This window comes from Oryx dammah, unplaced genomic scaffold (genome assembly GCF_014754425.2).
Source record: "Oryx dammah isolate SB20612 unplaced genomic scaffold, SCBI_Odam_1.1 HiC_scaffold_2, whole genome shotgun sequence".
In the NCBI taxonomy this organism is placed as follows: domain Eukaryota; kingdom Metazoa; phylum Chordata; class Mammalia; order Artiodactyla; family Bovidae; genus Oryx; species Oryx dammah.
Genome location: NW_024070186.1, coordinates 159,092,691 through 159,106,709, shown reverse-complemented (window position 1 = coordinate 159,106,709; position 14,019 = coordinate 159,092,691). Strand labels below are relative to the sequence as shown.

At 43.7% G+C, this 14,019-nt stretch overlaps 1 protein-coding gene across 1 annotated transcript in view; it reads right to left on the bottom strand.

Moving 5' to 3' along the window:
• The window catches only part of LOC120882335 (ATP-binding cassette sub-family A member 17-like), a 76,951-nt gene that overhangs the window by 45,386 nt on the left and 17,546 nt on the right, over positions 1–14,019 (bottom strand). Inside the window, exons 9-13 of the mRNA XM_040266314.1 lie at positions 13,177–13,320; positions 10,846–10,975; positions 6,255–6,409; positions 1,326–1,481; positions 1,031–1,241 (exon numbers count right to left, since the gene is read on the bottom strand). Coding sequence (XP_040122248.1) covers positions 1,031–1,241; positions 1,326–1,481; positions 6,255–6,409; positions 10,846–10,975; positions 13,177–13,320 — 796 coding nt within the window. The remainder of the gene's footprint in view (positions 1–1,030; positions 1,242–1,325; positions 1,482–6,254; positions 6,410–10,845; positions 10,976–13,176; positions 13,321–14,019) is intronic.

Below are 14,019 nucleotides of genomic sequence, written 5' to 3'. Positions count from 1 at the left end.
AGGAGAGTGAAAAAGCTGGCTTAAAACTCAACATTCAGAAAACTAAGCTCGTGGCATCTGGTCCCATCACTTCATGGCAAACAGATGGGGAAACAATGCAAACAGTGAGAGACTTTATTTTCTTGGGTTCCAAAATCACTGCAGATGGTGACTGCAGCCATGAAATTAAAAGACACTTGCTCCTTGGAAGAAAAGCTATGACCAACTTACACAGCATATTAAAAGCAGAGACATTACTTTGCCAACAAAGCTCTGTCTAGTCAAAACTATAGTTTTCCAGTAGTCATGTATGGATGTGAGAGTTGGACTACAAAGAAATCTGACAGCTGAAGAATTGCTGCTTTTGAACTGTGGTGTTGGAGAAGACTCTTGAGAACCCCTTGGACTGCAAGGAGATCCAACTAGTCCATCCTAAGGGAAACCAGTCCTGAATATTTGTTGGAAGGACTGATGCTGAAACTAAAGCTCCAATACTTCGGCCACTTGATGCGAAGAGCTGACTCATTTGAAAAGACCCTGATGCTAGGAAAGATTGAAGGCAGGAGAAGGGGATGACAGAGGGTGAGATGGTTGGATGGCATCACTGACTCGATGGACATGAGTTTGAATAAGCTCCGGGAGATAGTGATGGACAGAGAAGCCTGACATTCTGCAGTCCATGGGGTCGCAAAGAGTCGGACACAATTGAGCGACTGAACTGAACTGAAACTAAGGCTACAAAACGATGAACTAACTTGGTAACAAGGATGAAGAAGGAGTAAACTACCAGCATGGAGCTCAGGCACAGGCCTTCTGACTCCAAGTCTCAGAGATTCTTTCCACTCTCCTCCTCGTCATTCTCACAGCCCCTCCGCCTGGGCCTTGGGTCTCCACCCACAGGGAGCAGACAGGCCGGCTAGAGAAGGCCGCTCCTCACCTGACCTCAGGGGCCCTCGGGGAACGTGACCGGTGGACACTTTCTCCCGCTCCTGGGCCAGCCACGCGGACCCTGTGTGGAATGGACTTCCGGCTGCCCCCCGGCCCCGCCCACCGTATTTCTCCTTGAGGAACAGCGACGACCCGCAGCACTGCAGCTCCCCCTTGGCCATGATGGCGATGCGATCCCCCAGCAGGTCGGCCTCGTCCATGAAGTGGGTGGTCAGCAGGATGGTGCGGTCGCTTTTGTGCTGCTGCAGAAGGTCCCAGATGGCCCTCCTGGAGATGGCGTCCACGCCTGAGGTGGGCTCGTCCAGCATCAGCACCTGGAGGGCGGAGGGGCGGCCCCGTGAGGACGGCAGAGCCCCGGGCCTGGGCTGCAGGTCATGCCGCAGGCCCCCGGGGCCTACCTTGGAGCCCGCGATGAGGGCGATGCCGATGGAGAGCTTGCGCCGCATCCCGCCGCTCAGAAACCTGCTCCAGGAGTCCCGCTTCTCCTCCAGCCCGAGCACGTGCAGCATGCGTTTGACCTCCTCAGGGCACTTCTGACGCGGCAAGCCTTTCAGCTGAAACGGCAGGGATGGAGACCCGGCCTGGGCTTCCAATGGGGCCAGGGAGTGTGCAACAAGCGTTTTGCTTGTAGAGCAGTAACTCCTTATCGCCCTTATCTGAGATTTTTCTTTCCACAGTTTTAGTTACCCATTACCCACAGTGAACCATGGTCTGAAAACATTAAATAAAAAATTAACAGAAATAAACTTGTAAGTTTTAAATTGTGCACACCCTTCTGAGTGTCTTGAACTCTGAAATCGTGTGCCATGCTGCTCTGTCCTGCTCAGGAACCCTACCCATCGACATCATCTGGTTTTGACATCCAACCATCCACACTTCCATGACCTGATGATCCAGGATCGCCTGGAGCCTGGATCCTCCTTTTGATGAATCATCAGAAGGTCAACAGCCTAAAGCTGTGTCACAATGCCTGAAATCCTTCACCTCACTTCATCTCATCACATGGGCATCTTACCATCTCAAATCACAAGAACAGTGCATGCATGCTAAGTCACTTCAGTCGTGTCTGACTTTGCAACTACACAGACTGTAGCTGCCAGGCTCCTCTGTCCATGGGATTCTCCAGGCAAGAATACTGGAGTGGGTTGCCATGTCCTCCTCCAGGGGTTTTTCCTGACCTAGGGATCAAACCCATGTCTCTCGTATCTCCTGCACTGGCAGATGGGTTCTTTACCACTAGTGCCACCTTTAAGTACAGTACAATAAAATATTTTGAGAGAGAGAGATCACATTCACATAACTTTTATTACAGCCCATCAGGCTCCTCTGTCCATGGAATCCTCCAGGCAAGAATACTGCAGTTGGTGGCCATCTGCTTCTCCAGGGAATCTTCTTGACATAGGGATTGAACCCGAGTCTCCTGCATTGCAGGCAGATTCTCTACCATCTGAGCCATGAGGGAAGCTCCTTTATTACAGTATATTGTTATAATTGTTCTATTTTATTGTTTTTAATGTCTTGCTGTGCTTAATTTATAAATTAAACTTTGTCATACATTGCATGTATAGGAAAAAAACAGAGGACATATAGACTTTGGTACTATCTGAGATTTCAGGCATCCACTGGTGGTCTTGGAGCAAATCCCCCACAAATAAGGGGGGGATCATATATACATAAACTATACATGAGAAAGATACACAGTAAACTTACTACCTTCAGAGAAAGGGATACAAGGCTTTTGCATCTTTTTTTTCCACAAGCTGTGAGGCGTGTGGGATCTTAGTTCCCTGACCAGGGATTGAACCTGGGCCCTTGGTAGTGAAAGGGCAGAGTCTTAACCACTTGACTGCCAGGGAAGACCTGGCTTTTGGATCTTGAACCATCTAAACAAATGACTTATTAATACTAAGTTCAGTTCAGTTCAGTTCACTTCAGTCGCTCAGTCATGTCTTACTCTTTGTGACCCCATGAATCGCAGCACGCCAGGCCTCCCTGTCCATCACCAACTCCTGGAGTTCACTCAAACTCATGTCCATCGAGTCGGTAATGCCATCCAGCCATCTCATCCTCTGTAGTCCCCTTCTCCTCCTGCCCCCAATCCCTCCCAGCATCAGTCTTTTCCAGTGAGTCAACTCTTCGCATGAGGTGGCCAAAGTATTGGAGTTTCAGCTTTAGCATCATTCCTTCCAAAGAACACCCAGGACTGATCTCCTTTAGAATGGATTGGTTGGATCCCCTTGCAGTCCAAGGGACTCTCAAGAGTCTTCTCCAACACCACAGTTCAAAAGCATCAATTCTTCGGTGCTCAGCCTTCTTCACAGTCCAACTCTCATGTCCATACATGACCACTGGAAAAACCATAGCCTTGACTAGACAGACCTTTGTTGGCAAAGTAATGTCTCTGCTTTTGAATATGCTGTCTAGGTTGGTCATAACTTTCCTTCCAAGGAGTAAGCATCTTTTAATTTCATGGCTGCAACCACCATCTGCAGTGATTTTGGAGCCCCCCAAAATAAAGTCTGACACTGTTTCCACTGTTTCCCCATCTATTTCCCGTGAAGTGATGGGACCAGATGCCATGATCTTAGTTTTCTGAATGTTGAGCTTTAAGTCAACTTTTTCTCTCTCCTCTTTCACTTTCATCAAGAGGCTTTTTAGTTCCTCTTCACTTTCTGCCATAAGGGTGGTATCATCTACATATCTGAGGTTATTGATATTTCTCCCGGCAATCTTGATTCCAGCTTGTGCTTCTTCCAGCCCAGCCACTACAGCATATTAAAAGGGTTATACACCATGACCAAGTGGGATTTATCCCAGGAATGCAAGAAAGGTTCAATATGTAGAGAATGATTGTAAGTATTAAATAATAGAGAATCTGCCTGGTGTCTGTCCCCAGTTACTGGGAGGAGCCTCTAAATCCTTGGAGTGATTATGTTTTTGTTATTCCTGGTAGTACCCTCAGGTCACACCTGCTACTGAAGTGATCAAGATCCTGGCTCGTCATATCAGAAAGATCAACCATGTGATTTGAGAGTTGGGACTTTGAGCCAGGTTATCAATCTGATCTCTCGATCTGCTAGGAGGGAGAGAGTGCAGATTAAGTTTAGTCACGAGGTTCATGATTCACTCATGAACCTATGTAATGAAACTCCAATAAAAACTAGACACTTAGGTGAAGCTTAGGTGAGCTACTCTCTATATAGTGATGCACCAAGAGGGTGACACATTCTTAAGACATGGAAGCTTTTCATTTGGGACCCTCCCAGACATCACCCTGCATGTCTCTTCTTTTGGCTGGTCCTGATTTATGTATCCTTTATAATATATACATATAATATATGCTATAATCCTGAGTTCTGTGAGTCCTAGTGAATTAGTGAAGCTGAGGAGTCAGTGGGAGCCCCTGACTTTGTAGCCAGGTTGTGGGCAGTGCTTTGCTGGGAGCCCAGACTCGAGGCTGTTTTCTGACGTGGCCACAGTCTGTGGGGCACTGTGCCTGTAGCGTGTGGAGCGTGCACTGGCTCCATCCTTAGTGCTGAACTGCAGTGCAGTGATGCAGCATATTAGAAGAATCAAGAGTCCAAGGGGCAAGCTGACCCTAGAATTTACATGGAAATGAAAGGGACCTGGAACAGGCAAAACAATCTTGAAAACAAAAAAAGGACTCACATTCTTTGATTTCAAAACTTACTACAGGGACTTCCCTGGTGGTCTAGTGGCAAAAACTCCCATGGTCCCAGTGCAGGGGGCCCAGGTTTAATCAGAGAACTAGATCCCAAATGCCTCAACTAAGACCTGACACAGCCAAATAAATAAATAAATGTTTAAAACTTACTACAAAGCTATAGTAGTTAAGAAATTGTGGTACTGGCATAAGGATAGATGCATAGACCAATGAAATAGAGTTGAGAGTCCAGGAATAATCCCATATATCTACGGTCAACTGATTTCTGACAAAGGTGCCAAGACTATTCAATGGGGAAATAATGGTCTTTTCAACAAATGGTGCTGGACAACTGAATACTCACATGCAAAAGAATGAATCTGACCTCTATCTTACACCATCTAAAAATTAGCTCAAAATGTATCAAAGACCTAAATGTAAGAACTAATGTATGAAACTCTCAGAAGGAAACAGGTGTAAATCCCAGGCAATGCTTTTTAAAATATGACATCAAGAGCATAACAACTAAAGAAAATACAGATACACTGAATTTCACCAGAATTCAAAACTTTTGTGCATCAAAGAACATTATCAACAAAGGAAAAAGAAAATGCACAGAAATGGGAGAAAGTTTTTTGCAAATCATATACTTGATAAGGATCTACCATCTAGAATACATTAAAAATTCTCAAAGCTAAACTACAAAGAGATAAGCAACCCAATTGAAAAATGGGCAAAGGACTTTAGTAGACACTTCTCCAAATAAATAAATAAATGGCCAATAAGCAAATGAAAGGATGCTTAATATCATTATAGTCATTGGGGAAATGCAAATCAAACCCACCATGAGATACCAATTTATGGCACCTAGAATGGAAGTACCTCAGAAAGTTTTTTAAAAAGTTAAACGCAGAGGTAGATCTTATGACTCATGAATTTCACTACTAGGTATATACTCCAAAGAACTGAAACTAGGTGTTTAAACAAAAACCTGAACACTACTATTCATGGTATTATTCACATGGCCAAAAGGTACAACCCAGGAGTCCATCAACTGATGAATGGATAACCAAGATATGGCATACAATTCCATACAATGGAACATTATTCAGCCATTGAAAGGACTGAAATATTGATACATGCTGAAATATGGATAATTCTTGAACACATTAAATGAAAGAAACCAGACACAGACGGTCACATTTTGTGTGATTCCACTCATATGAACTACTTAGAATAGTCAAATCTACAGTGACAGAAAGCAGATTAGTGATTTCCAGGGGCTGGAGGGAAGGAAGAATGGGGAGTGACCATTGATGGATCCAGGTTTCTTTTCAGGGAGATGAAAATGTTCTGTAGTTAGAGAATGCTGGGAATGTAGTTCTTAAAACTATTGAATTTTATATTACAAAATAAGCAAAATGGTGAATTTTATGATATGTGAATTTCATCAATAAAGTAAACAATTAGACTAAAACAATACTTTCTAGAAACTCTTTAATTCAAAGATCTTAAATTCCACACGCCTTCCTCTTCCTGAATGTTTAGGGAATAGTGTCCATACGGGGCTTCAAGTCCCTCTGAGGTTGAGTCAGAAAGTTGCAAGTTATCTTACCATCCTTAAAAATACAGAGGAAACCAAGTCTATCACCCACTGACTCACCTGAGCATAGAAATAAAGATGTTCCGCTACAGTCAAGTTATCATACAAGATATCATGCTGGGGGCACCAGCCCATGCTCTTCCGGATTTGAAGCATGTCTTGAGAAATTTCATATCCATTGATAAATGCCTGTCCACTTGAAGGAGTAATAAGTCCTAGAAGCAAGTGGAAGACATAACATCCTAAAGTCATTGTCATTCAGAGCCACAACAGTGCAAAGGCTTACTGATGCCCCCTGCTTTGTCTGCTGCTCTTACACATACTATCCTATGTTTCATGTCACAGTCAGCAGCATTCAAGGAGTCTATGTTCCATGACCGTGTACAGGACATTTAGGGGTAGTAGAAACAGATGCAAAGAAATAGAGGAAAACAACAGAATGGGAAAGACTAGAGATCTCTTCAAGAAGATTAGAGATACTTAGTATACGTGACAGCTTATGTATTCTAGTATACTACACGGAAAAAAAAAAAAAAAGAAGAAGATTAGAGATACCAAGGGAACATTTCATGCAAAGATGGCCTCGATAAAGGACAGAAATGGTATGGACCTAACAGAAGCAGAAGATATTAAGAAGAGGTGGCAAGAATAAACAGAAGAACTGTACAAAAAAAGATCTTCAAAACCAAGATAATCACAACAGTGTGATCACTCACCTAGAGCCAGACATCCTGGAATGTGAAGTCAAGTGGGCCTTAGAAAGCATCACTATGAACAAAGCTAGTGGAGGTGATGGAATTCCAATTGAGCTGTTTCAAATCCTGAAAGATGATGCTGTGAAAGTGCTACACTCAATATGCCAGCAAATTTGGAAAACTCAGCAGTGGCCACAGGACTGGAAAAGGTCAGTTTTCATTCCAATCCCAAAGAAAGGCAATGCCAGAGAATGCTCTAACTACCGCACAATTGCATTCATCTCACACGCTAGTAAAGTAATGCTCAAAATTCTCCAAGCCAGGCTTCAGCAATACGTGAACCGTGAACTTCCAGATGTTCAAGCTGGTTTTAGAAAAGGCAGAGGAACTAGAGATCAAACTGCCAACATCTGCTGGATCATTGAAAAAGCCAGAGAGTTCCAGAAAAACATCTATTTCTGCTTTATTGACTATGCCAAAGCCTTTGACTGTGTGGATCACAATAAACTGTGGAAAATTCTGAAAGAGATGGGAATACCAGACCACCTGACCTGCCTCTTGAGAAACCTATATGCAGGTCAGGAAGCAACAGTTAGAACTGGACATGGAACAACAGACTGGTTCCAAATAGGAAAAGGAGTATGTCAAGGCTGTATATTGTCACCCTGCTTATTTAACTTATATGCAGGGTACATCATGAGAGATGCTGGGCTGGAAGAAGCACAAGCTGGAATCAAGATTGCCAGGAGAAATATCAATAACCTCAGATATGTAGATGATACCACCCTTATGGCAGAAAGTGAAGAGGAACTAAAAAGCCTCTTGATGAAAGTGAAAGAGGAGAGTGAAAAAGTTGGCTTAAAGCTCAATATTCAGAAAATGAAGATCATGGCATCTGGTCCCATCACTTCACGGGAAATAGATGGGGAAACAGTGGAAACAGTGTCAGACTTTATTTTGGGGGGCTCCAAAATCACTGTAGATGGTGGTTGCAGCCATGAAATTAAAAGATGCTTACTCCTTGGAAGGAAAGTTATGACCAACCTAGACAGCATATTCAAAAGCAGAGACATTACTTTGCCAACAAAGGTCTGTCTAGTCAAGGCTATGGTTTTTCCAGTGGTCATGTAAGGATGTGAGTTGGACTATGAAGAAAGCTGAACACCAAAGAATTGACGCTTTGGGACTGTGGTGTTGAAGACTCTTGAGAGTTCCTTGGACTGCAAGGAGATCCAGCCAGTCCATTGTAGAGGAGATCAGTCCTAGGTGTTCTTTGGAAGGAATGATGCTGAAGCTGAAGCTCCAGTACTTTGGCCACCTCATGCGAAGAGCTGACTCACTGGAAAAGACTCTGATGCTGGGAGAGATTGGGGGCAGGAGGAGAAGGGGACGACAAAGGATGAGATGGCTGGATGGCATCACCGACTCAATGGAGATGAGTTTGAGTGAACTCTGGGAGTTGGTGATGGACAGGGAGGCCTGGCATGCTGCGATTCACGGGGTCGCAAAGAGTCAGACATGACTGAGCGACTGAACTGAACTGAAGGAGATAATAAAAAATCTGAATCTGGAAAACTGTAAGATACTGATGAAAGAAATTGAAGACAACACCAACAGATGTAAAGGTTTACTGTGCTTTTGGATTGGAAGAATTATTATTGTTAAAATAATCAAACTACCAAGGCTACCTACAGATTCAATGCAATCCATATCAAATTACCAATGGCATTTTTTTTCACAGAACTGGAACAAAAAGATGGTTTTAATTTGTATGAAAACACAAAAGAACCTGGATCACCAAAATAATCTTGATAAAGAAGAATGGAATAGGAGGAATCATGCTTCTTGACTTCACACTATACTACAAAACTACAATAATCAAAGCAGTATGGTACTGGCATGAAAACAGATACATCAGTGGAACAGGATAGAAAGCCAGAAACAAATCCATGCACTTATGGTCAATTAATCTATGGCAAAGGAGGCAAGAATATACAATGTAGAAAAGAAAGTCTCTTCAATAAGTGGTGGTGAGGTAACTGGGACATTTACATGTAAAAGAATAAAATTGGAACATTTTCTCACACCATATACAAAAATAAACTCAAAATAGAACTAAATGTAAGACTGGCTACTCTCAAACTCCTAAAAGAAACAGAAAATTCTTTGACATAAATCATAACTTTTTTGGATTTGTCTTCTTCTTAGGTAAGAAAAACATAAACAAAAATAGACAAATGGGATCCAAAAGCTTTTGCACAGCAAAGAAAACCACAAACAAAACAAAAAGACAACCTACAGAATGGAAGAAAATATTTGCAAATGATGTATCGACAAGGGATTAATATTTCTAAAATATACAGGTAACTTACACTGATTAATATTAAAAAATTCAGTCAAGAAATAGGCAGAAAATCTAAATAAACATTTCTCCAAAGAAGACATATAGATGGCTAACAGGCATATGAGAAGACACTCAATATCGCTAATTATTAGAGAAATACAAAGCAAAACCACAACAAAGTATTACCTTACACAAGTCAAAATGGCCATCTTAACTTCAAAAAATTTACAAATAGTAAATGCTGGTGAGGGTATGGAGAAAAGGGAACCCTTCTACACTGTTGGTGAGAATGTAAATTAGTGCAGCCACTATGAGAAACAGTCTGAAGGCTCCTAAAAACTAAAAACAGGATTACCATATGATCCAACAATCTCACTCCTGGGCATATACCTGGAAAAGACAAAAACTCTAATTCAAAAAGATACATGCACCCCATGTTCATAGCAGCACGGTTCACAATAGTCAAGACATGGGAGCAACCTAAATGTCCATCAACAAAAGAATGGATAAAGAAGGCTTTACTCAGACATAAAAAAAGAATGAAATAATGCCATTTGTAGCAACATGGATGGACCTAAAGACATCATACTAAGTGAAGGAAGGCAGACAATGCAAGACAAATATCATGACATCACTTATATATGGAATCTAAAAAAATGAATACAAATAAACTTATTTACAGAACAGAAACAGACTCACAGACATAGAAAACAAACTTATGGATACCAAAGCGGAAAGGGGGCTGGATAAATTAGAAGTTTGGGATTAACATATATACATTACTATAGACAGATAAACTATATTTTAGCACAGGGAACTATATTCATTAATATCCTGTAATGACCTATAATGGAAAAGAATCTGAAAAAAGAATATATATGTGTGTGTGTCCCAATACCAAAGGCACCTACAAACAAGCCTCACAATATCGCTGCTCTTCAATGTTTTCAGTGGAAGGATGTCAGCAATCTGTGAGGAGGGTTGTGGCAGCTGGAGTCTGAGGAGCTCACAGCTCTCCAGATGTCTGGTGTTCTGTGTCCAAAACCAGTAGAGGAACTGGTCAGCTTTCAGAGCTCCTTGAGATTTGGAAATGTATCTTGCTGGTTTTGTATAGAGCCTTACATGGGTTAACCCTTCAATAAATACATTTTTCTTGAATGAATGAGTTTTCAAATATCACAGATATTATTTTAGTTGATGGGAAGAATTATTTAGGCATAAAAGTTATTCTGAAACAGACAACTTCAGCATAATTCACCAGGTATCACTCTAAAAGTGCCCCTGGCAATCAAAAGTATGATTTGTTTGGATGAAATGTTTGGTTGAGGGATCAGTGGTGCCTCACTGTACTGGAAGGTTCTGCTTGGAAGGAAACATGCCCAGCAGTGTTCACAGTTTCCTGGAAGTGTTTGAAACTAAGTACCTCAGACTGACTGAAAAAGTCAGATATTCCCTCCTCCTGACACAGGGTAATGTGAATCACTAGATGGTAAAAAAAAAACAACAAACAAAAATGTCAGGGAAATCCGATGGCGGGAAATGGAGCCAGACAATCTGGATCTGGATCAAGGATCTCTCCAGTGCCTCCTCGAGCGAGCTGGCCCACACGCACCTGTGAGAATGCTGCACGTGGTGGTCTTGCCTGCTCCATTGTGGCCTAGCAGAACCGTGATCTGGCCCTGGTATAGATTCACGGTCAGGTCTTTAACCGCCACATGTTCATCCCTTCCCTTGTAGAACACCTGTTGAAAAGCCAAGTGTGACTGATAGCGTAAAATACACGCTGTGGCGTTTCTGAAGAACCTATGACAGGCCGAGCACCCACACCAACTTCCCCTGAAAGTTCAACAGTGGAACTCCAAGTGGAAATTCACAAAGGGAACCCCTTCTTTCACAGTTTAGCTGCCTGGAGCTACTGAGGACCAGCAAGGTGCGGGGGGTTTCCCTGGCCTCGGGAACCCGGTGGGAGAGCAGCAGGACCACAGAGGCCAGAGTTCGAGGACGAAGGGCCCGGAGCTGGAATGAGATCATCTCCCTGCTTCTCGAGCCTACCTTGCTCCTCGAGCCTACCTTGCTCCTCATTGCCTGGCCAAGCCCCTGAGAAAGGGCACCCTGCCTCTTCTGTGGGCGGAGTTGTCCTAGGGAGAGAACTCCAGACAGACTGGCCTGTTTTCTAAATCAGAGGTTTTCAGTACTTTAAACACCATTTATTTTTTTCTTATACAAGTAATCCATTTATAAGAGCATAAAGAAGAAAATGAAATCACCCACAATGCCATTTGCAGAGTTAACATCACATTTCAGTCTATGCCTTAGATAGTTTCTGCCCTGTCAAACTGCATCAGAGCTGGATGTGGAGTCTGGAGTGCAGACACTATAGCTGGGTGAGACTTGGGTGTCAACTCCTCCCCACAGTTTATCTACTGTGTTTGGGAGCAGGGTGCTGAGGAAAGGAAGCTGGCACACTTCCTTGCCCCCAACACCATTTGGTGTGATTATTATGAATCAAGTGTGACAGGCCTCTTCCCTGACTTTTCACTCTCCTTTCTGAAGTCAAGGTGGACACTTGGCAGAATTCTAGGCAAGAAGAAGGGGTGATCTACTGAAGTATCTTCCCTGGTGGCTCAGAGGTTAAAACGTCTGCCTCCAATGCGGGAAGACCCAGGTTCAATCCCTGGGTCGGGAAGATCCCCTGGAGAAGGAAATGGTAACCCACTCCAGTATTCTTGCCTGGAGAATCCCATGGACGGAGAAGCCTGGTAGGCTATAGTCCATGGGGTCGCAAAGAGTCGGACACGACTGAGCAACTTCACTTACTTGCTTACTTACTGAAGGGCAGAAAAAAAGGGAGGGAGGGAGTAAGGAAAAAATCTTTCCCAAAAGAAAGCCCTTTGCTCTTATCTTTCCCTGTAGATGAGCTTCAGCAGCCGTCTTGTAACCAAGGAATGACAAGCACACAGCAGGGAGCTACATGCTTCCACTGGTCCAGGGAAAATAAACGAAAGTCAGTGAGTAGAAAGAGCAAAGGGTTCTGGGACGGCTTTACTGAGTAGCCGACGTCATGGCAGAACCATGTGCCTGCAGGCTGCCTGTTATGAAAAACAAAAAAGAGAGAGAGAGAGAGAAATCCCTGCCTACTGAAGCCACAGTAAACCCGGTGAAGATGGAGCATTCCCAGCTGCTCCCACAGGGTGTGGAGGAGCTGGGATGATCCCCTGTGCTATGGATCCTCTGGACTAGGACGTGATCCACTTGATCGCATAGGTCAGGAAAGGTGACACAAAGTTCTGAGCTAGTGCCTTGACTCTGACCGTGTATCAGCCACACGGAGGGCACCACCTCTCCATAGGCCCATCATGTCTGAGGAATGGAAGACTCCTCTGGAGGACACAGCACGTATAGAGCTTACCCCCCAGGCATCCTGTCAGGGGAGCCTTTGGTCAACACAGGACTCAGCAGACACTGGAGAGAGGATGAACCCTTCCATAGCTGGAAGCCAACAGTGACATCTGGTTTACCACTTGATTTGGTTGCATAATAACACTGGTGGATCAAAGCTGGCCATCAAATGACTTGAGTTCTAGGGTGTCCCCAATAAGAGATGCCTGGCATTTGTAAGACTTTTTCAAGAGAGATCATCTAGACCCTCCATCTAGTCATTTAACTTTATGACAGGAAACAGGACATTTTACGTTATACTTCTAATTTGGGGGATAACGTGACAGAGGGAATTAAAAATCTATCACGAGGCCACTCCTTTGGGGTCAGCCTGCCCTCACTGCTGAGACATGTGTCACCTGTTTAATAAAGTTCTGCTTGCTTGAGATGTAAAAAAGAAAGAAAGAAAGAAATCTATCACAAAATGTACCTTGTAACCGTCAGAATGAAACAGAAACCTCTATACACTATTTCTCAAGTTCTCAGAAGATCTGAGAGCTGATACCTTGTATAGATGCTGGATTTCAATTCCTTTTATCAAATCGGTAGGCTCATCCTGAATAAACTTGTTTCCCAGAGCTTGCTGAGGATCCTCTAAGTCTAGCACAGGATTCCTAAGGGATGTAGGTTCTCCCGACCAGTAGGAAGGCTAGAGAGGAAGTAAACTCATTAATATGTTTAGGTGAACTGGCTTCTTGTTCTGGAAGAAAAATATTTTGGTAAATTAAATTCTCACACTTCCCTCCTCCCACCCCCATCCTCAGCCTTGCCTGCCAGATTTCCTGGTATCGAATACTTGATGATGCCTGAAGGAGTCAAGAATTTGCTCACAGACTCACTACTAATAAACTGCATTTCAACCTACAACCCATGGTCCGGGGGATGGAGCTACAGAAGATGCCTCACTTGCACACTCCTGGTGCAAGGGGGAAGCTGTTGGGACGGCCAGCAGCCTCCCCGTGGGCAAAGGCCTGGAGAAACACTGGTGCTAACAATCCACCCACTTTTCCACAGACCAAGAAGGGCAAGCATGGCGGCCTTTGCCAAGGCCTGAAGTGAGGACCTGTGCAATTCAGATGGGATCAGACTGAATCTGCAAGAGGAAAAAATCAGGCATAATGAGTTCAACTTTGTAAGAAAAATGCAGTCATTGTAGAAGAGAAGAGATTCTGAGAACTTCATGGGGTCATCAACAAAAGCTGTGCCCTTGGGTCACAGAGGTTTCAAAGAGCGCCAGGGCCTTGCCACCAGTCCAAGAGAAAAGAGAGTCCTGAGGGCTCTAGCTCTTTGGGGTGGTATTCTGTGGGGGAATGTAGGGCCTGCCACTCAAGGGGGCCCATGAGACAGC